This window comes from Cydia strobilella, chromosome 19 (genome assembly GCF_947568885.1).
Source record: "Cydia strobilella chromosome 19, ilCydStro3.1, whole genome shotgun sequence".
Classification (NCBI taxonomy): domain Eukaryota; kingdom Metazoa; phylum Arthropoda; class Insecta; order Lepidoptera; family Tortricidae; genus Cydia; species Cydia strobilella.
Window position 1 is genome coordinate 4,473,382 of NC_086059.1, and position 23,389 is coordinate 4,496,770.

At 35.4% G+C, this 23,389-nt stretch overlaps 1 protein-coding gene across 1 annotated transcript in view; it reads right to left on the minus strand.

Moving 5' to 3' along the window:
• LOC134750287 (uncharacterized) overlaps positions 1 to 23,389 on the minus strand; it is a 196,504-nt gene that overhangs the window by 13,195 nt on the left and 159,920 nt on the right. Inside the window, exons 8-10 of the mRNA XM_063685448.1 lie at positions 22,349 to 22,501; positions 9,796 to 9,926; positions 5,997 to 6,071 (exon numbers count right to left, since the gene is read on the minus strand). Coding sequence (XP_063541518.1) covers positions 5,997 to 6,071; positions 9,796 to 9,926; positions 22,349 to 22,501 — 359 coding nt within the window. The remainder of the gene's footprint in view (positions 1 to 5,996; positions 6,072 to 9,795; positions 9,927 to 22,348; positions 22,502 to 23,389) is intronic.

Consider the following 23,389-nt stretch of genomic DNA (forward strand, 5'->3'; position numbering starts at 1 on the left):
TTTATTGTTTAAGAAACCTCGATACGAAAGAAAATGAATAAGTCGAAGAATATCACAAATGTCTCAGTATTTTGCACGACACGGTAGGAGGAGATTCTTTTACATACGTTTTTAGGTAATTTTAACACTAAGGTATTAAGGTTTGTGGCTTCGCGATTTAAAAATAAGTCACAAGAGAGGAAATTACAAAATAAAGAGTTGATCTGTACTTAACTTCTAAGTACTTATCTAAATTACGATTTTTACCTCTTTTTGTGTTTTAATTTCGTTTATGACATTTCGCAATTTCGAGTCAAATAATTTGATCTTTCTAGAAACCCGAACAAAAAACCAGTATTCATTATTTCAACTTGATAACATGGATACTATTATACGGAAAATAATGGTCCCGAATTTCTCAAAAGCCCTTTTTAGTTAATGAGGGTGCTAGGTTTCGTGTACTCCATGAAATACTGTAACAAAAATTCTAAAGCCGTTGAACATCTATTTTTTTTTGTACGAAATTACCGATTTAAAATTGTTATAATGATGTTTATCGAGTTGATGGGTATAAATTTAGAGATGCATTGATTATTTGACATTGACTTAAGGAGAATACACATTATCTAAAGTTGCGTGTTGAGGATACAATTATAAACCTAATTTTAATTTTAGTTACTACATTGGCTACACTGGTTTTGCGAATTTAGTTATAAATACTACAAAAAGTACAACATGCAGCTTACCTACTCAAGTGACTGAAAGTGAAAATTCGCTTTTCGCTAAAGAAAAATCTTGCAAAGAAAATCTGTAGTTAACATTTGTCTCTCGTAACTATCTAGGTACTTACGGCTATGCTATACATATATTATATACAGGCCGCCAAATTACGTCGGTAACCGCAAAATGAACCTAACAACATAGACTACTCTCGCGCATGTGACTCGGGTAGTTAGATCAAATAACTATCTACATATACACTACTTTTAAGTTACGTGTTAAAGTCATTAAAAGCGTATGGGTCTGTTGCATTAAGGATCTTTTTGCCGTGCACAGCATCGGCAGCATTTTCCGAGCCATGTCATCACGGACATTAAGGGTTTAATAAAATTTCTCTAAGGCGTTCGAAGCCTGCCCGGATATTGAAAGAAAGTTAGTGTGCCTTACGTCACCGCCAGTGGTTAATTAAGGATTTTTATAAGTTTTAAAATGTTATTGATAGTGAGTTACCTACTATGACCAAGATGGACTGATTGATTTATAAAAATATTATTTGGCCTAATACCTAAGTAGCGGTAATGTTAGGCGCTGCCACTGGAATTTTAACGAGTTTGTTACGAATCTGCCTACATTCAAATTTCTATTTCCTTATCACATCAAACTTGTTCTTAGTTTTGATTTTTAAATTTTGTCCATGCCTTCTAAAATAAAGTAATGAATAAAGTAATTTTTTGAGTCAGATAGACAAAATATTCTGGTAACAACATTTGTTACCAAGCTAAAGCTCATTAATATTATTTAAGCTTGATTTTATGTCGTAACGAAGAAGGTAGGCATTCTTATACGTAATATTATTCAAAAGTTAAAGAAATGCTTCCTTATTTAGCTAAATATTAAAAGGCTTACTCAATGTTTATCACAGCATTTCTAATAAAAACCTTATTGGAATCGTCTTTAATCGTTGTTTTGCGTTATGTGAGCTTGCCTTATATTCCCATAGCTCTTGAGTCAATCATGACCGACGGATCAGAATTATTATTGATCTAATAAAGGGGCCCACTGACTATCAGTCCGCCGGACGATATCGGCCTGTCAGTTGTTCGGAACTGTCAAATTTTTGTTCTAACTGACAGGCCGATATCGTCCGGCGGACTGATAGTCAGTGGGCCCCTTAAAAAGTCTGTAACAACTATGCGGTAATCGGAGACCGCTTTTACGCTGGTTTGGATAAGTGTTCGACTCGCCTGGGAAGGGATTGGATTAACAGCTCTGTGCTTTGAAATTTAATAGACTACGCGTTCCGATGTCGGCGTCTGCGTAAGTATATAAGTGACGGGATGGCATTTCCGTTAGTAATGCGAGAAAATGGCCGTTATAAACAACCTTTATAAGGAAACCCATAATGTGGATAAACAAATACATGTATAAGTATGAGATAAGTTAGACATCTGTCGATATTAGGGTGTTGCTTATTTCGCCGAAAAATTCAAATTCAAATTCAAAATGTTTTATTTGCAAATATAGGTAGTTAATTTTTTTTATGTCTCACCCGCTAAATACATTCTCTTTCACTAAATAACAAAAGGGGATTTTTTTAGAATTTTCAATTACGTTTTAGAGGTCACTACCGAATTTTGAAAATTTGGACCCTTCATACAAAATGTTTTTTTTTTCTTATTGAGACAACGGGTCAGGGTGTATTAATATGCAGTTTAAAATAAAATAATACCCCTCATTGTTTTAAAGCATGTTATGCGTGTTTTAGGCGTTCTAAATATTAATTCAGCAGTGCGCACTCCTAAAACAGGAATAAAAATTATTTAAAAATATATCTAATGCCTATCTTATATGATTATTGCATACATTTCTAATTATTATTTAGCTTACACCTCTTTTTTGGTTGGTAGGTAGGTACATGTAATTGCTCTACTGAAGATCTTGTGTAAGTTCAAGATTTATAAGATTATTTACCAAAACTGGCAGTGATTTAAACATGTAAACATGTAATATAAAATACTAGCTTCTCTACTTTGAAATAGACAAAGAACTCAAGAGCTCAAGTACATCTAAGCCATCCATTCTGCGGTACGAAACCGAGTTTATAGTCCCCTTAACCGTTCCCTGCGGTCCGCGAGGAAGGCGAGTCCGCGTCAAGAAAATTTTCTTCACGTTCGTTTTTCCTATTATCTGGTAAAAAGTTTCTACGCTCTTCTATACTGGCGAGATAGTAAACAACTTTATTGCGATGAATTATTACAGAAAATCAATCGTTGTCATAAATAAACATAATCCATACTAATATTATAAATGCGAAAGTCTGTCTGTCTGTCTGTGTGTTACCTCTTCACGCTTAAACCACTGAACTGATTTAGTTGAAATTTGGTATACAGATAGTTTGAGTCCCGGGGAGGGACATAGGATACTTTTTATCCCAGAACTCACCCCTCAAGGGGGTGAAAAGGGGGGTCGAAATTTGTATGGGGAATCAATAACCGCTGGACCGATTTAGATGAAACTTGGTATGGGGATAGTTTGAGCTGTGGGAAATGATATAGAATAACTTTTATCCCCGAAATCATCCCTTAAGGGTGTAAAAAATGGGGTGGAAATGTATAGTGTGGACCAATTTGGGGGTGAAAAAGGATGGATTAAAAAGCAGATTTGTTTAAGAATTAAGGTACCCAAATTACTAATTCCACGCAGACGAAGTCGCGGGCAAAAGCTAGTTATAAATAATGGGCTGAAGCTAGGCCCGCGACTGCGTCTGCGTGGAATGATGATGATAAAAACTACCCCATGTCCTTCTCCCGGCCTCAACTTATCTCCATATCAAATTTCATCTAAATCGGTTCCGAGGTTTAAGCGCGAAGAGGTAAGAAAAAGACAGACAAAGACACAGTTACTTTCGCATTTGTAATATTAATTGGGATTGGGGGACAATCTTACGTATCGATCAAGTCCTAGACAAAGCATCAGTTTTTTTGAATCCTCGACTATAATTTTGGGATGATGGAATTAAGGGATGCTCATAACAGATACTGACTAACCTCATCCTAGAATCCGTCTACACCTCTGCATCAACTTTGTAGCGGCAAGTGCTACTATAATTGTCGTTTCACTCTAAATTAACGTTTATGGCGGCACTCCAACATTCTGTAGCGTGCCAAGTCGATGCAGAAATTACATGTACTTGGTCATTCTATTTGCCGAAATAAGTACGACAAAAGTTGAGGTAGCAAATTTGAAAATCATCCTCGCGCAAAAAGGCCGACCCTTATCAAAAACTATGAAATTTCCATTGAGGTTATATTTCACGGACATGCTCTACAACTTCGGACAGTTAGGAAGGCCTTTGACCTTACAACGTTATTTATCGTCTTAAAATGAGGCTCTTCGTTCATCCCTTCGTAGATTTATTGTTATCAAAATGCGTGCACGGCGCGCAGTTTTCTTAGAAGATTGCAAAAAGTTGTGTCAAGATTTGAAAAGGAAATTGCCGGTATATTTTGTTGTTCTCAGAAAGTGTTCTAATATTCGTTGAGATATTTCGTAAAAGAGGTATAAATTTAGCGTTCAACATAAGAAAAACAATAAAGAATGAACCTAACGCAGCGTCTTACGTAAGCGAACAACTCGCGAACGCGAAGCGAAGGGGCGCGGCGGACCCACGGCGTTCGCGTTCGCAACGAGATCGCCCACGTAGGACACTTTTATAGGTATCAAAAGATTGATTCACCCCGCGCCGCATCGCTTCGCTTCGCGTTCGCGTGTTGTTCGCCTACGTAGTACGTTGCGTAAGATGAAAGTCTTGAAAACAAAGTTCAGTTAATTTAATATTTATTTTCATTTTGTTATATTTAAAGCAACTACATTGATTTAAATATACTACTCGATGCTTTGCGAATGTTAATAACATTCTCTCTTGCAAACGAAAATTGTCTACTTCACTCCATTTTAGTCGACGTTATTTCTTCTTTTCTATAGGATAGCCCAAAAAATAGGTAAAAGCAAATCTGTTTAGTATTTTTGACTGTATGTTTAACATTTGATATAAAACTGATATGGATTTGCGGCTGATCCCTAGCAGACTCGTTCTAAACAGTCGAGAAGAATTATGACAAGTTACAAAGGCCTTTTATACACCACCACAGCCAAGTGATTCGGATCATTAATTTTATCAGATCGAGATTTAGGAAAACGATTAAATTTTGAACAAACCTGCCCGCAGGCTTCATCAGATATTATATTTATCCGTTTAAATTGCCTTAAAATCGACTTTATTGGTATCCTGGAGAGACAATAGCGATGGTTAATTATGTCATTTAATTTTGCATTTAGCGATGGAGTTTAGTTTCAATAAAATAAAATTATTAATTGAAATAGATGTTGCTTCCATGAATGATGGCGAAAATATCAATGGTTTTCATCAGCTATAAGAGGACTGAGAGTGGTTTTACCTGTAAGAGGAGGAGAGAGAATTTTTTTTTTAACTCGTTTGGCAAAGCAAAACAGAATTCTTGAAGAATATTCACACGATACTACATACCTAAGACAAAACTAACGGCCTTATAAAAATGATCACGGATGTGGATCAACAACGCTATCAAGATCAAGTGATGACGGTATATTCGCATCTCGTGTGAAAAGATTTAGGTACAAGTGTAATAATTTGATGTTACAACCTATTTCTGATACTAGCGAATTGCTGCATAAAAAATAAGATGGCAAAAAAATTATCTCATTCATGAAAACAGATAAAAGTCAATGAAAAACAAAAACAGTGTCCACACATGATACATTTCCATCAGAAGCAGGTTTGCATTTATTGTGAGGGACTTCTTTACATCGTAAATAGGTAAATAAATGCAACCCTGCAACGTAATATATTTTAAAATCTGATACGGTTTAAAAGTTTCTAAACTTCGTTTTGTTTTAGCATTAGAAAGATGGCAAGCGATCTTGACGTGTCTTTTTATTGCAAAACACTTAAAAAATAAGTTACTTACAGCAAATATGTAAGAATTACATAGCATTAATTTACACTTTTACATAATTTGGTTTTAGTTTTATAAGTAATAGTTACTTTTTTAAAGCTTTTTCAATAAAAAGACACGTCAAGATCGTGTAGTCTTTTCTAATGCTAAAAAAACGAGGTATACAGAAGGTTCTCGTTGGACATAATTAATAGGTGCCTTTGGAAGCATTCTTTGCTTAATCTAAAATCCTTTAGTGTGTTATTATTGTTATAAAGTTATTAACCATGATCTGACCAATCGCGTGCGTTATGCTGGACATACCCTCGGTTAGACTTGAACTGCAGAAGGCGGGACTTGAGTCCCCGTCGCGGCAGAAATTTGGGGCCACCTGCCGTGCTAGCACATATACATTTGTGTTAATGCGAAACATGGCGCCGGTAAACCACAGCTACATTAGTACTAACTAGTTATACGTTATTACACACAATGAGTTAACATTTTCTCATGCATTCCTGTCTAAATAAAAAATCGACCACACGACAGCGTCCATTGCACACTTAGTCGAACTTTGCAAGATTATTAATGCTAAATTCAGATAGCGACTGCAGCAGCACTGTAGCAATGTTACTGCTGAAGCGTTGGCGCGAGCGATGTCACTGCTATCGTTGCCGGTTTACTGTCCCGATGAAAACGTGCAATATGTCACTCATTTATTTATTTTATTTTATTATTAAATGAAATTGACAGTGACGGCGCCCGCGTCCACGATGAAACAGCAATGTTAAAGCAGTCGCCATTCTAATTTACCCTTACGGCTTAATTAAGATAAAGTCATGTGTAAGAGAATCATAGTTTATTTTGATCGCGGCAAGAGCAAGAGAAATAGTAAGAATAAGAATTCCCAACAAACGTTTCTCTTGCCCCAATGTTTCTCTCACCCCATCTAACCTTATGTCGTTGCTGTCGGCTGAAAACTTAACTTAGACGAGCTTTCAATATGAAACTAAGATCAATTGGACGAATACAGTGAAATGCGATTCCATAAGGAGTATTAGTACTAAGGAAAATAAACCCTCTATTAAATTCGCCTTTGTACTGCCTATTTCTGTGCCATATTTGTGTTCTATGTCTTTGTACAATAAAGAAAAAAAAAAAAAAAAGAAAATATCAGATCGAATTTTACATGGGAAATCTATTTTACTTTGTAGAAAGAAACGGATGTAAATATAAAATCGATCTATGGCAATCGTTACTCTGTTTGAGTGTAATTTAGCAGCGCACTAGTATACCAAAGCTCCCGTGATTTCCGACCAAGAAACGCCGCAGCGTACAGTGTACACAACACCGCATGGCGACACAGTTTACGGGGTCAGATAAGTTTGCCATTGAATTTATTGCCCACTGACGCCAGGGGCTTGAGGTAAAATCAAGGGTTTAAAGTTTATAGAGGCGAGTTCACAAAAGCTTGGTCTTTTTTACCTTTTACTTTTTTTGTTACAGAATCACTTGTCTCAGAATCTTCATATTTGTGACGATTTATACAAATATGACTATGCACAGTTTTGTCACAAAACGGATAAAAATATATCTCGTATTTTGCAAAAATTTTAATTGTTGTGTATATAACCAGAAATAACGTAACATTAGTGGCTTATTACTTTAGTGATAAAACAATTCGAAAGTAGGTATTTTAAAACATTTTTAGTAATTACTTCATTATAATAATTAACTTTTAAATCATACGACTATCAGCTTTTACTGCCGTAATCATCAGTAATAGAAAATAAAGGTAGATACTTGTTTTGAAAATGTATGAACTTAATTCATTCGAGTCTAAGCCTCATTAGATTTTACCTTATGAAGATTTGTCACAAGGACATATAAGTATAACTATCGTTTATTTTTTTAATTTAAAAGGTTTATTTAGGTTTAGAACATTGAATTTAAATCTTTAGTTTATTGTCCAAATAAAAAACTGTTTTTATGTATTTATTTACGTACGTTACTCGATTACTCGTGTTTCTTCATTCAATATAATGAATGCGGTATGCAATGCATGCTGAAAATCTTTTATTCATTTCCTGAGCACTTAAAATAAGAACTTATATGACGTATAAGAGTTTTACGGGTGGGTCACAAACCTACTTGGTTTAGAGATGTTTTTGGTAAATAATGTTAATACTTTGTCATAAAATTTCATATAAAAATGTTTAAATTTATTTTATTATACATAGTATATGAATTTGACACTAAAGTCTTAACAAAAACAAATTTTACTACAAGTAGCTTCCACATTGCTTGTTATGTATATTTTAAGTTCAAATGGTAAATCCTTTTCATACAAATATAAAAGAGAATTTGAGAGCAAACAAAGGACTTTATGAACAACTCATTTTCAAAATAATCCAACTAGAAATAATGGCAAGCAGTAAAATACTGATTCCACATTTACCATCTCTTACCGTAATTACATTTTCGTATGTTTAATAACGATCATTCGAAAACCAATTTTATTCCAATGGAGTAGAATTTATTACTGAATATTGCGTTTAAAGATCTTTCTAAGAAAAGTAATCTCCTTTCGTGTTTAATATTAAACAGTCATCAGATCATGAAACAAATATGGCGTATATAAGAAGGGACCAATCCCTACTTGTTTGCGAATTTAAAAACATGCTTTGAACGAGGAGTTGAGGACAATATTCGAATTCGGATTACCAATCATAAATCGGATGATAGTAAAGGATCATTAGTAAACAAATAATTGAATTATTTTCTGAATTCCGTTATAAAATGTACAGCATATTTAATGACCCCAAACGTTAGTCGTTAAGGAAATCCAATTAAAATTGGGAAGTATTCCGTAATCACTCTTGTTCTAAATTGCGTTTTAATTCTGAATTCTTGAAAGGCCATTTGTAAATTAATTTCGGCTTGTTAACAAATACTTTGGAGTAAATAAATCGTAGAACAGAAACAGAACACATCCATTATGAAATAATTTTTGACGTTTGTCAGATGTAAACTTTTTATGGTATGTAGAAATTAAATTAATTTTTAACAAAAGAAACGTCTGCGAACCATGCTATTAAGCTTAGAATAAATTTAAAAGTGGAAAAATACTGCCTTGGGCTCACCCAAGGCACTTGAACTCACGGCCTCTGGATCGATACTCCAGCGCGCTGCCAACTGAGCCACCAAGACCTCATCCGTAGCTAGTAAATCTTCCCACTATATGGGTCTAGGGGACCCTAGCGACATCTACCCGTAAGTCTCACCTAAGGCAGTATTTTTTCCACTTTTAAATTGATTCTAAGCTCAAATTGAATCTGTTTTCATTCCTCATAATCAACAAAATTACAGATGGTACTGAACTAAGCTGATGAACACGAGGACACTAATGTGATCTTAGTGCTTATTAATGTCTATCCTACCCAATTTCACCTTTTAACCATAGCCAGTGACCTATTTTACAAAATTACAATCAAGTACAGTCATCTGCAGATAAGTCTGACCCATCTGAAAAAAATTGTGTAACTTGGGTGATCACTTATCTCTGCAGGTAACTGAGTTATGTTGCAAGATGTAAAAGTAGGTACAGGTAAATTCAATTAAACAGTAAAATGCTTAAATGTTGCTAGTGTTGTTAATCGTAACTTTCTGCTTCGGAAACTGCTCTCTGTTAGCGATGTTTGTTGCTCGCTCGGCGGGCGGTAATTGGTACTTTATATCCCAGAGAGCCTTGTTAATTATCTACATCTTGTTACAATAATTACTGTTATTCATGAAAATTTTTGCCTCAAGATCAAGTCAAAAGGTAATTTTATCATGGAGTCGTTAATTTTATATGGTGTCCAAGTAGTCTCGAGTTTCCATTCATCAGGATAGACATATCCTCTCCTACTTCTGAGTAGATTACATTTAGTGTACAACTGTCAAATTCTAGACGGTCTTGCCATTGACACAAGATTTGTGTCTTGAATGACCTTTATCCTTTGCCACTGACACTTATGGGTGTCACGATATTTCAGTTGGTCTATGAAACTAGGGGGAAATGTTAGGACTATTATATTTGTTATTCACTGCTCTACATATGGCTCTACGTTAACTAAATACTTACTCGGCGTTGGTCTCTGGAGTGGGGAGGTCTCCGATGGTGGTGAGTGTGAGAGTGGACCAGTAGAGGGATCCCAGGTACTTGCGGGTGAGTGTGGCGTAATCTCCAGGCCGGTGGGGGTAGGCCCAGTCACCCTGAGGAAGAGATTAATGAGTTATTAGTTAGTAAAACGATGTTCAATAAAATACGAAATAGATGCTGCGGCGGTGATCACCGGAAATAAGAAGTGATCGGTGACGAAATAAAATTATTCTACAATAATTCTCTTCTATATTACATTTAGATTTTTCTGTAATGTTAGCGCCATTATTAAGGAGTACCTAACAACTCCTAAAAATAGCACGTAGTCTTAAATCTAAAGGTACCTATTAGGTACGAGTACTTAAGAGTCCTGAGCAGTGGACAGCAGAGTACATTGCTAAGTATAATATTGAAGAAAATCGCATATATAAGTAGTTAGCTACTTATACAAATATGTTTGAGTTTTATTAGCAAGTATTCCTCCGGTTTCCATTACCTTATTACGAGTAAGTATGCGACATAATTGAATGTTACTGAGAAAAAGCCAAGGAAAATCATAAGAAAACATAAACTCAAATACTCTGTATGCCCATAATTTGCCAGAAATTTTTATTCTATTAAACGTACGTAGTACATTTCGTTAGAGATTATAATTTGGTCTGTATAATGACATATTTTTATTAGGTACAGGTACTTTTCATCCAAATTAATTTAATATTTCACCATTAACTAAGCAGGCTATGTAACGACCACATACGGGGCTTCAAAGGTGTAGCTTAACTTCAAATTTCGGGTAAATCCATTCGACTCTCTTAGGAAATATCTACCCTATTACCTTTTCTTAATACCAAACTCGCAAAATCTGACAGTTGGATTTTTCCGAGTTTGAAGTTAAGCGACTCAAATATGTGTTCTATAATTCAATGAGTAAGACTGCCATTGACATTTACCTAATTGTCATTTTTGAACAACTATCAACCCTGGCCCGAATTTCACATCGGTGACAGGTGCGACAATTGTCACAAAATATGACATAATGTAGAATTATCGGTTAATTATAAAATTTTAATAGTCACCTGTCGCTTGACAATTGTCGCTCGACATATGTCACTGACAATTGTAGCCGTGGTGAAATAGGAGCCAGAACCCCTAGTGTAAATTTCATTCACACAGGATAACACGGAATTAAAACCTACAAATTAAGACCGCATGACGATGATTTCAGCACCAATATATGGATAATGAAACCCTTAGTACCCGTCAATTTCGGTCAATTTCCTTATAGAAAGACGTCTCGATACTTCAATAAATTGTCACGTAACCTGTGTACGCTGGAGACTAAAGTCGATTGAATACGACAAAAGATAGATATAACTCCGTAATAGCCTCCACCATCCATCTACAGTCTAAGGAAAAAACGTGCCTCGAAGATCAAGAAAATTTGATTCTTATCAGATGGCGCTACTACCTTTGGCGTACTCTCCTATAGAGGGCGTTGACGGTTTCGTTTGTTATTTAACAATTTTAACGCTGATATGAAAGAACATGGGTCAAAATCATATAAAAATAATTAATGCAAATAAAAAACTCATTTATCCATATTTAAATACATTTTATAGTATTTTTAAAATCTTCATTTTTAGTTTTAAAGTGTGTCGATAGATGGCAGTGAATTTACTGTGGTTACAAAATTTACTATGACAGTACCGCTCTATCCTATTATATCCTCTTTGATACGATACGACTAACGACTAGTGTTACAGATTATAAAAGTTACGAGGGTAACTCCTGACAGCTGCGAAATGCTTCCTCTATACAGTACGAGGTATTAGTCGGTATAGTTTCCGAGATAACTCGTCATCTCCGTGTAATCTGTCAGGAAAGAAATTAATCATACGTTTGTGTGAATTGCGTATCTAAAGGAGGGTTGTATGATATATTAGTGTGTTACTTGTTTGTTTAAGTATATTATTTTTATTTTATTAAGGACCTCAAGAGACATATCAAGTTTGAGTAAGTACTGATCCTAATTAATGTTCGTTTTTGGTTACCAACTCGCCATGATTCCTAATATTTGCATAGACAATAAGAAGAGTTTCGAGCGTCGAGTCAGACTGAATGTCGCAAAAACGGGAAAATACTTACCAACTAAACAAAAAAAAAATGTCTACTATTTAGTCTGTGCGGAAACGTGAACTAACATTATCAATTTCATATGGCAATTAAACTTTTAACACCTGTCTTGTAATAGTTATTTACGATACAAGTGCGGAAAAGAGGAAATTCGAAACGAGTGGCGATAAATTAGTTGCGAGTTGCGAATTACCTAATCGCACGTGTATCGTACAACGTTTTACAGCACATATGGCCCTTTAAACTTTCGACATATGCATGAAAAGTGCTCTTTACGCACTAGTGCGAGAAAGTAGCACCATATGTACTGTAAAAAATAAAGAAACATTGTGTATTTTTATTTGCAAAAACCGCAAGATTTATGTATAAAATACTTTCAAAACGGAATAAAACCATCATAGTTCCAAAAGGGAAATTACGTTTAATATTATTCGATTTTGTCGGCGGAAAAAAGCGGCTAAAACCCCACTATCGACCTTGTTTGCCGCTGACGTTATAATAAAAAACTATAATGTTTGTTTACCGATGTTCCTATACGTAGGTAGTTCAAGAAAAACTATTTTACAGTACATATGGTGCTACTTTTTCGCACTAGTGCGGGAATGAGCACTTTTCGTGTATATGTCGAAAGTTTAAAGGGCCATATGTACTGTAAAACGTTGTACGATACACGTGCGAAAAGATAATTCGCAACTGGTATCGATTTAAAACACTCCCTGCGGTCGTGTTTTAATTTATCGCCACTCGTTTCGAATTTCCTTTTTTCCGCACTTGTATCGTAAATAACTATTACAAGCGGGTTAATTAACTTGGCAGTGAGCGCCTATTACGTTGCTGACCACCCAAGTGTGGGTACGATGTACGATCACGTAAGAGTCTAGATGTGGCGGGAAATTAATACTGCAATTAGATTTTTGTCGTTTCAGATGCATACAGATGAAGTGCATATTTATTTTCCTTCGTATTTTCACGGAAACGTACGAACGTTTCTTAGCTATTTCAGTCAGTCTCGGTACAAAAAGTACTCATGAGTACCTTATTTTAGAGTAGGGTTATGATGACGTAAAATAAGTCCCTAATAAAAGCTCATTAGTACGAGTCATGATCTGAACCCACTCGCCTACTGCTCAGCTAACATCATGGCTTCGAAATGTCTGAAAAAATTCACACATTAACACTACCTCTTCTCAGCCCCTATATGAACTGCCCTGTAGTTAAATAAAATCCATTTTAAAACCCCATCATAAAAGCTCATCATTAAACGCGGGTTAATTACTTGGCTGTGAGCGTCTATTATATTGCTGATTACCCACGACTATTAATTAAAGCCCTAGGCTGATTCTGCTTAGGCAATATGATATGGTATGGATTTTACCAAATAAGAGTGCAGACTGACTGATGTTAAGCAACCACAGCGCTTGTAACTCTAGTGGAGTAACACGCGCGTTGCCGACCTTACAAGCTTACAAGGATTCATCCTTGGGAGCACTGGAAACCTTACTCTCCGTCAGGAACCACAACACTTCATGTAACACCTACAAAGTAGTAGTGCTATTATGGCTGTAGCTTTGTCTAATGGTACTTCCCCAGTTGGGCTGCTCCAGATTCGATCGAGATGACATTATTATTTCGTGATTATTTCACTGTGCCCTACCTCTCTGTTGGGTGGCCGTAGTTTAAAGACAAACCCAGGTCCATTAAAGACATACCCATGACGTGTAGCCAACATGCCAATCGTTTACGCTCTGAAGCGATCGAAACGCAACTGTCACTGTCGCACTAATATGGAAGAGTGATAGAGACACAAAGCATTTCGTTTTCGTAGCGATATCGATTGTCACCTTGGATTGGCCGGCAGGTCCATTATGGACATACCCAGGTCCATTTTGATATAACCTTGAGTCATCATCAGGCAGCACCAATTAGCGTAAGCGTCTCAAACTGATTGGTAATAATGAAATGCAATCAGGAGTCTCATAGAACATCTCGCTCATACTTATCGGCATGCGTAAGATGCCCGTAGATACGACTCAAGATCGTATCAAAATAAGAAACCATATCAAATTGTGAAATCCGAATCTGCCTATTAGAGATAGCATTTAATGACCAGTATTCAAATGCTAAGATGTCGTTTCAAATGCATTTAGACTGGAATTAACTACAGTTCTATTGAAATGCTCCGTTTTGTTAAGTTTTCAGTTGAAAATTTGACACAATTGCCAAAATTGGCAAGAAAAGAGCCAAAACCGACTAAATACAGTTAGAAACGTTACTTAACTAAACGTGTACGTGTATTTTATATAAATTACTTGGTATTACCAGTACGATTACTTATAAGTAATTTGTATTATATACACATACAAGTCATGTGCATAAATACATTTTAATTTAATAATTAGAGTAGTGCAAGTAGAGTGTGCAATTGTATTCGAAACAACACAATATAATCTATTTTAAACTGTATCTTTTTTTTAAACGATTAAATTATTTTGTTACTGACTAGGAGTCCGTCCAAACTAACTATGCACCGACTGTGACGTGACAAAGCGTAAAAGTGCCATTACAAACATCATAGTTTCATAGTCAAATCAAGATCAAAATACATTTATTTCAGATAACCAAGATCAATGCATGATCAATTTAGATATAGGTATTTACAATTTACAATTAATTAGAAATAGCTCGATAAGAATTTGACGCTTATGGTGACATTTACACACTCTGTCACTGCGAAATCTGTGCAGGCTTAGCTTGAGCTGACTTTAATAATTAATTTTTGGTTATATGTACCTACCTACAGAGAAGTACGTTACGTCAGTAAAATACTTAAGTAAGTAAATTAAATTAATAAACCAGTTCATAGAAATATAGCTCATTTTAAGTCACATTATTTCAACTGCCGTTTAATTTGCTATATGTAATAAAGAAACCTTTATTATTCCAAAGTAAATAATAAAATTAATCGACAAGGGTTTCCAAACCCAACAAATATAGCGTTTCCTCGTTCGTATCGCTTTCCGCAGCCCCAAACCTAACCACGTCAGGCATTACTTACAGCTGATTACCATCAATATTGGATTCCGAATTTAGATCGGCAGTCAATTTAAACACTCCTTTACACTGAGTAACTTTATATAAATAAAAAGAAATGAATAAAAACCGGCCAAGTGCGAGTCGGACTCGCGCACCGAGGGTTCCGTACTTTTTAGTATTAAATTTGTTATTATAGCGGCAACAGAAATACATCCTCTGTGAAAATTTCAACCTGTCTAGCTATCACGGTTCATGAGATACAGCCTGGTGACAGACAGACAGACGGACAGACGGACAAACGGACAGACGGACAGCGGAGTCTTAGTAATAGGGTCCCGTTTTTAGTTTTTTACCCTTTGGGTACGAAACCCTAAAAACGATGATCAGTCTCGTTAAAATATATACTGTAATTGGTTAATTCGACGTTTTTCATACGGCCACACTGGTATTATCGCGATAATCAACGGCAGTTACCGCCGTTTCCCTTTAGTATAACAAATAATCGACTCCAAATAAGGTTAACTTGAGAAAAAATAATTACGACAAGCTTTTTTTAGTCGTCAGTGACCCTGCCTAAGAAGCAGGTCCCGGGCTCATATAAGTAAGGGAATTTAATTTGTGTGTTCATCACAAAGGTTGTCCCATAATAATTATTATTTTTTCCCCCTCACTAGCTCGGAAAGTTGTCATTTATCCTTCAATACAAGCGGGGAAAAACCCGTTTTATCCACTAGTGGGGAAAGTAATTTGACCTTGGATGGAGCGTGTTTAAGTTGCTTGACAGATAACAAAACGTAAATCGTTTATAATAATGATTCGTTCGATATTCATTGAGAATCTAATGAAAAATACCAAATTTAGCTTTATTTAATGATTTTAAGTTATAAACCTTAAAATTCCATAAGAAACGTTTGTTTTTTTATAATGATGTTAAATATAATTCTGAAGGCACAAGTTGAGTCGATGCAATTTCAAAACGCATCGTTGACATTTCATACGTCAGAAATGTCAACATTGTCAACAAATTTTTTACTAAAAAACTTTTCTCACCGACTCGCGTAAAAATACACAACTTCCAGAGTTTTCTGTTATAATATCGTAAGAAATGAGTGATTCCAGTGATGAAGATGATCTAACGCCTGTGGATGTTGCATTTTTCTCGATATAGTGAGGTGAAAAGTTTTGTGTGGATCAATACGCTACCCATTCCCTGGCCCGTAGAAGTAACTGGCTAATCGTCCCGCGGTGCAGGCTTGCAAAGGCCCGAAAGTCACTTGGGATCTTAGGCCTAAAATTGTATAACTTGCTACCTGAGGAAATAAAATTAGCTAAAACGGATAAAAAGTTTGACCGAAATCTTAAAACAATGTTAACTGACTTAGCATGCTACAGCGTCGACGAATTTGTTGAAACGTGTACTAACCCTAAGTAATTTATCTCCTAATTAATATGTATAAGCAAATTTATACCTTATAAATTAAAATGACGACTTGTTAAGCCATATGCGACCCTATTGTCTACTGTTTACGAACCTGCTTTGCTCAAAATATGTTTTATTTAATAATAATTAAGTTTAAGTGACATAAATACTTACTCTAGAAATGTTGTACCTACTATGTACCTACCTATTTTACTGACCTGTAAAACATTAACTTTTACCAATAAATGTCTTGTATCTTGTGTTATACACGGGCGCAAATGTGTTTTACTTCTCGTGTGTTGAAACACTCGCTACGCTCAGGATTCTATTTTAGAACCGTGGTTCACCTATAGAATCCTTTCGCTTGCTTGTGTTTCAATTCTACACTCGCGGGTAAAATACAACTTTGCACCCTTGTATAACAAATAACTATTATTTTATTGCCGACTGTATTTTTTATTATTATTTATTGATTTCAATTAGTGCTTTCGTGACCCATAACAGGAATAAGTGAAAAGTTTAACGTTTATATTATGTATGTAGGCCACGATGAAAGGTCAAGAGTTCGAACTTCGCTCGCGCCGGTGCTGTTTTAATTTTTTTATTTAATTTGTAATTTATAACTTCGCTAGTTTTTAGGGTTCCGTACCCAAAGGGTAAAAACGGGACCCTATTACTAAGACTCCACTGTTCCGTACCCAAAGGGTAAAAACCCTATTACTAAGACTCCACTGTCCGTCTGTCCGTCTGTCCGTCTGTCTGTCACCACGCTGTATCTTAAGAACCGTGATAGCTAGACAGTTAAAATTTTCACAGATGATCTAGTAGTAGTAGTATTAATCACTTTATTCTACACAACACAGGTTTACAAAAATAAATTATAGTAATGGAAGTACAAAGGCGAACTTATCCCTATAAGGGATCTCTTCCAGCTAACCTTATATCTTATGATGTATATCTGTTGCCGCTATAACAACAAATACTAATAAAAACAGGATAAAATAAATATTTAAGCGGGGTTCCCATACAACAAACGTGATTTTTTTGCCGTTTTTTTTTGCGTATTGGTATGGAACCCTTCGTGCGCGAGTCCGACTCGCACTTGGCCGGTTTTTATTTAGTTATATATTTTACGTCCAGTAATTGCCTTCAGTAGAACTACCTATAGTTTTCACCAAGGCACTTTGCACTAGGTTTTACTAAAAAATGACAGTTAAAACGCGTGTTCACTAAGGCGATACGGGCGACATTCCCTAAACTAGTGAAAACGGGTTTTCAATAAAAACGGGATTTACGCCGGTAACATAAATCAAATAACCTGAAATAGGTAGAATATGTTCCATAATCGACTATTGCTTCATCTTATGTACAGTCAGCTGCAGAGAGAGACCTTCCTGGCAAACAAATTTCTATGCCCCTCATTGACCAGGTAAAGATAAGAAATATAGTAGATTAAGGCACTTTGCCGTTGTATTTGAGCAGATATGGCTGTGTTACTTTTATCTGCGATGGTAAAGTAAGAGATGCAATGCCAATATATGGACAAAGGAAGCGAGATGCGTTGCTCCTCAAGTGAGTACCTAATATCAATGGGTGTTTAGCCAAGATGCCAATTGTTTGCGCTATTGCACTAATGTAAGTGATAGAGAGACAAAAAGCGTTTCGTTGTCGTAACACTCGTAGTGCAAACGATTTTGGCATTTTGGCTAGGCACCCAGATTCGGTTCAAGTTCAGTTGCCGCTTAACGTCCGATAAAAATATTGAGGCCACAGGTACGGTCTATATGCGACGGATCTCAGATGGAATTTATGTTTCTGTCCGGCGTGGGACTTTATGTCGCCCCCAGAGGACATGCTAGCAATATCACAAAAGCAGTGTAGGTATTGCGATTCTTACTCTTCTATTTAAATATCTATGGAAACCACAATAATCAGTATAATAAAAACTATAGTTTGTCAAAGGACTGTCTCGTTTCAAACATAGACGGAGAGAATCATACTATCTTTGTCTTACACTAGTACTAGCACCCAAAAGGAAAAGATGTGTAACTATACACATTTTTTTCTTATTTACTGCCAATTTGGTTTGACCAAATATACATAGTAGTCTTATCACTACCGTACAAACCAAACACAGCTATCATTACACTTCCCAAAAGGGTTGGCAGGAACTTCTGATCCTCGAGTACCAACTAACAGCTTACATAACACGTGATAAGTTTAATAGCCTGTACACTCCTGTAATCTGTAGAGGGGTATTGCATTTTACAGGCCTCAGGAAATTGTGACAACTTCTTCATTGGCTTGAAATATGTTTTTATAGAAGCACGCTTCAAGATGTGGCTGATTCTGTCCGTACTGTCCTTTCTGTACGATAATAATAACTCCGACTCACGAGTCCTGATCAAATAACAAATTTGGCCTTAACTTGATTATGTCCGCCGAATTTCTTACACCGGTTCCTCTTGGGACAGACACATTTCTGTATTTTGATATTTGTGTATTTTTTAAATTATTTCTAACTTAAATATTGTGGACTTTGCACATATTTATAGCTCATTTTTACAGATTAATTATTAACGAGGAGTTCACCTTTATGTGATTATTACACTGTTCTAAAGCATATAGGTACAACTCGTAAAATTAGGTAAGCATTGATGTAAATAATTGTTTGTAAATCTTAGTAAAAAAATATATGTTACTTAGTATTGAAATAAGAACGAAGGTTTTAAATTGCACGTTTATTGTACGCGAAATAAGTAGGTACTGACGGTGAATGTCTTTATAATTTTGTTAATTACATAATTGTACTTTAAGAAAACAAGAAAATATAATTTTTATAAACTGAAAGAGATGTCATATGATGCCTAATTATGTATTGACCTATAACTGTGTGTTATGAATAATAAATTTCATTTCATTTCATTTCATTTCAATTTCATTTTATTTCATTTCATTTCATTTCATTTCATTTCATTTCATTTCATTTCATTTCATTTCATTTCATTTCATTTCATTTCATTTCATTTCATTTCATTTCATTTCATTTCATTTCATTTCATTTCATTTCATTTCATTTCATTTCATTTCATTTCATTTCCATAAGGCCTTAAGTTGCTAAGGCATATAAAAATAACACAATATATTTAACAAAACATAAACATCATTTATTTCGGTAGATTTCGATTAATAAAATAATTTGATTTTACTATAATTGTATAAGTTAGGTACCATACCAACGTATAATTTAACATACAAAATGATACCTATCCTTGTCTTCATAAATAATTAACGAGTAAAATTTTTAATAATTATTATTCTTAATTGACAATGAAATATAGCTAAGTGGCATTAAAAATAAACCTCGGTTTGATTTTATTCACGTTCATTATTATTCATTTATTATTAAAATGAACTATTACATTTTCATTGACGTAATGTTCCTACTTTAAATATAACTTAGCGGAAATGAGTTCAAAAAGAGTTCAACATTTCCTAGTGCTCATTTATTTATAGTAAAAACAGTAATATCACGATATCATGTAATATTTGTTAAGGATAAGGTTCCACCAAATTATATTACTTTGGCTTGGCTCCCGGAATTTGACTTGTGGGTCCCTACCCATAAAATATTAATGTCAATTGACTTCGATCGCGTTTGACACTTACTTTCAGGCCAATTTGAACGTACACTGGCGTCAGAATTATATCTGAACTAGCTTTTGCCCGCGACTTCGTCTGCGTGGACTTAGTAACAGCAGCTTAAGGAAGTATATCGCCTGGAAAAATTCTTATAGCATTCATTCAATTTGAGCATATTATGCACACAAATTAGAAGAAGAAGAAGAAGAAAGCCATTTATTCCATACAATACAATGCAAGAAAAAAGATGTTTAAAAAAGGGAATATAAAAATAATAGCAAAAACAAAAACAAAAATTATAAAAATTAAATTATTTACACATTAAAAATTAGCAGGCACTTCATTAATTATCTCAATTCCACCCCGCTGTTTACTTACTTAAGAGATGATTTTCGGGATAAAAACTATCCTATGTCTTTCTCATGGACTCAACCTATCTCTATGCCGAATTTCATCTAAATCGATTCAGCGGTTTAAGCGTGAAGAGGGAACACACAGACAGAAAGACAGACAGACAGACTTTCGCATTTATAATATTAGTATGGATATAGTATAGTATATAGTATATATATAGTATGGATAGTATGGATGATGTCATTTAGTTATCGTGCGTCTCAGTCGTGCCAATACATTTACGGACAAGAAAGAGCGAAATGCACGATAACTGAAGAGGTGGCTAACGCAAAATTGTCCTTTTTATATTGATATCTACCCTGCATACTATAGTAGTATAATTTTAGTATAAAATAGCTAGTGATATAGCCAAGAAATTTGACTTTCTACCGAAATTTTATCCAGAAGTACATATACTTTAAGTGCCACTTGCACCAAACCACTAACCCGTGGTTAACCGGTTAAACCTGGAGTTACCATGGTTATCAGTACAATTTGACGCGATAACGGTTTAACAGGTTAACCCCGGGTTAGTGGCTTGGTGCAAGGGGCGCTATTAAGAGTTATTGAGGTAAAACGCTAAAACCTCCGCGATCGTCAAATTTATCGTCGCAAGTTTCGCGTGGTTCCACATTTTTTTTCCTACCTAATTTCCTGGCTTTACGCGGCTTCTGAATGACATCATTCAGATATCATTCCGATGTCAATGTACGTTCGAATTTGCCTGTTTTACTCTCACCTACACGTGCCGTTTTCAGTGCGGATCAAACGAAGACCTCTGTTAACGACTTTCTGCGTGGAGACTATTAAGCTCTGTCGTTAAAATTAAACTAAAGTCGTGAGAATGAAACTTAAGTGTTAGTTCAATTCAATTAAAATTATTTATTAATGTTCATGCGTATATATGCGTATGAACATGCGTTCAAGTTTTGTGACACACAATTACAAACGAACATAGAGAAAAAATATTTTTAATACAGTTGCTCAAAAAGCGCTACTTTACGTAGCTGTTTAGCGTGCGGAAAGTTGGTATTCGCGAACTAGTGCTTTTTACTTTTCCAATTTTTTTTACGGCTCGTGGCAAGATATCTCGGTACTCGTAAAGTAATGACATACTTTCCGCACTAGCATCGAAATGTACTATTTTGATGCACCATTTCAAAGTATCTGCACTTAGCTGTCACATTTAGGCTACTCCAGCCGGGTTAGCACATGATTGGCGCGACAGTATCTCGTCACGAGATAGACTACCCGTCCCTCTTTAATTAATGTAGTTAGAAAAAGACGGGCAGTCTATCTCGCGGCGAGATACTGTCGCGCCAATCATGTGCTTGGCCTACAGTGCTAGTGTTTTATGCAAAATGTATAATTTGTATATTTAAATGTATGCAGGGGTGCTAAGCAAATAGTATTGCTGACTGTACCTACTTTATTGGCTCTTCCAAAGAATAAATCTCATGAAGCCTATTAGATCAGCATTGTTATAATACTTATAATAATATAATATCATTAGGTATTCTTAGATTTATATTTATACGTTATCTTAAAACGTTGTCTCTTAGAGCACGCATGTGTGATGAATTCTGCAAGGGATAGATATTACCACATACGGGTTAGAACACTTGTAACTAATGGTACTGGCATCCTAATGGCGTTATTCATTGTCTGTCAAATTTAACAAACCGTTGATAATCTGTTTGTTAGAAAGAGACTAAATTTTACAAAGGTTTGTAAGAGGTTGCTGTTTTATGAATAATCTATCTTTGAGTATTATGGCTCCATCGATATTGTCGATGATTCCGCCAATGTCAAGGTTTAGTAAGGCACGCACTACATATGTGAAGACAACTGGCCAGTGAATATCCACGGTGAACGGGGGTTAAAATATATTGGATGGATGATTAAGGCACATACCTGGAAACCCTCAGCCTCAGATAGCAGGAAGTAGAAGCAGCCGAACCAGTGCGCCAGTATCAGCAGGATGTGGATGAGGTTGATCACGCGCCAGAAGTTAGGGTACACCGTCCGGGATTCCACAATGTAGTAGCAGCTCACTGCTCTGTATACCTGTAGATATGTAATCAATTTAAGCATTCAGTTACCATAAATCGGAGTTACTAAAGGTATATAATTTGTTTCAGAGCGGCTAGCATGAGTTGGGTTCTTGCGCGAGTCCATACTTGAAGTCGCGCTAGATATATGTATGGAGACGCGCGCGAGCACGCAAATCATGCTAGTAGGTCTGATCTACCTTGTTTCCTGCATCTCGCTGCCCCAATATTACAGGGTTCTATGTTACATTTTCAAGATAGTTACTATGTCACTATGTCACTATGATAAAGTTCAAATTTCAGTTCGATAAAAGTGAAACATAGAACCCTGTAATATTGGGGCAGCGATCTGAAAGATCGTAGATTGCTATAGAGGCCAATTCGAATGTACGTTTGACACCAAAATGTAATTTAAATGAGTCATTTAGTTATTCGCGGGTACATTTCGCTTGTACTTGTCCAATCAATGATAACAAAAATACATCAATATCATTACAAGCTTTTATTTAACTTGCAATGTACCTAAAATAAAGTAAGTACTTATACACTACCGTTCAAAAGTATTTAGGCACCCGCAATTTTCACCATACAATTGTATACAAAAAATATTTTCAAAATCATACTGTTCGATCGCAGGCAAATGACTCTCTTACATGTTGGATTGAACTTTTATTTAGGTAAATATATTGAGCCTCAAATTGTTGCCAAAGACGTCCTTTAAAATTTCCAGTTTATGCAACGATTTAAAAACCCTTATGTACTAGTTCATACAAAATAAAACGATTTTGTACTTGAAAACGATTTATGGATTTTTTTACGCTTGCCATTTGGTAAATAGGCAATGTACACGAATATTCTGCACATCATTTTGAAGCTTGATATGTCTGTTAAATTAAAAAAGTAA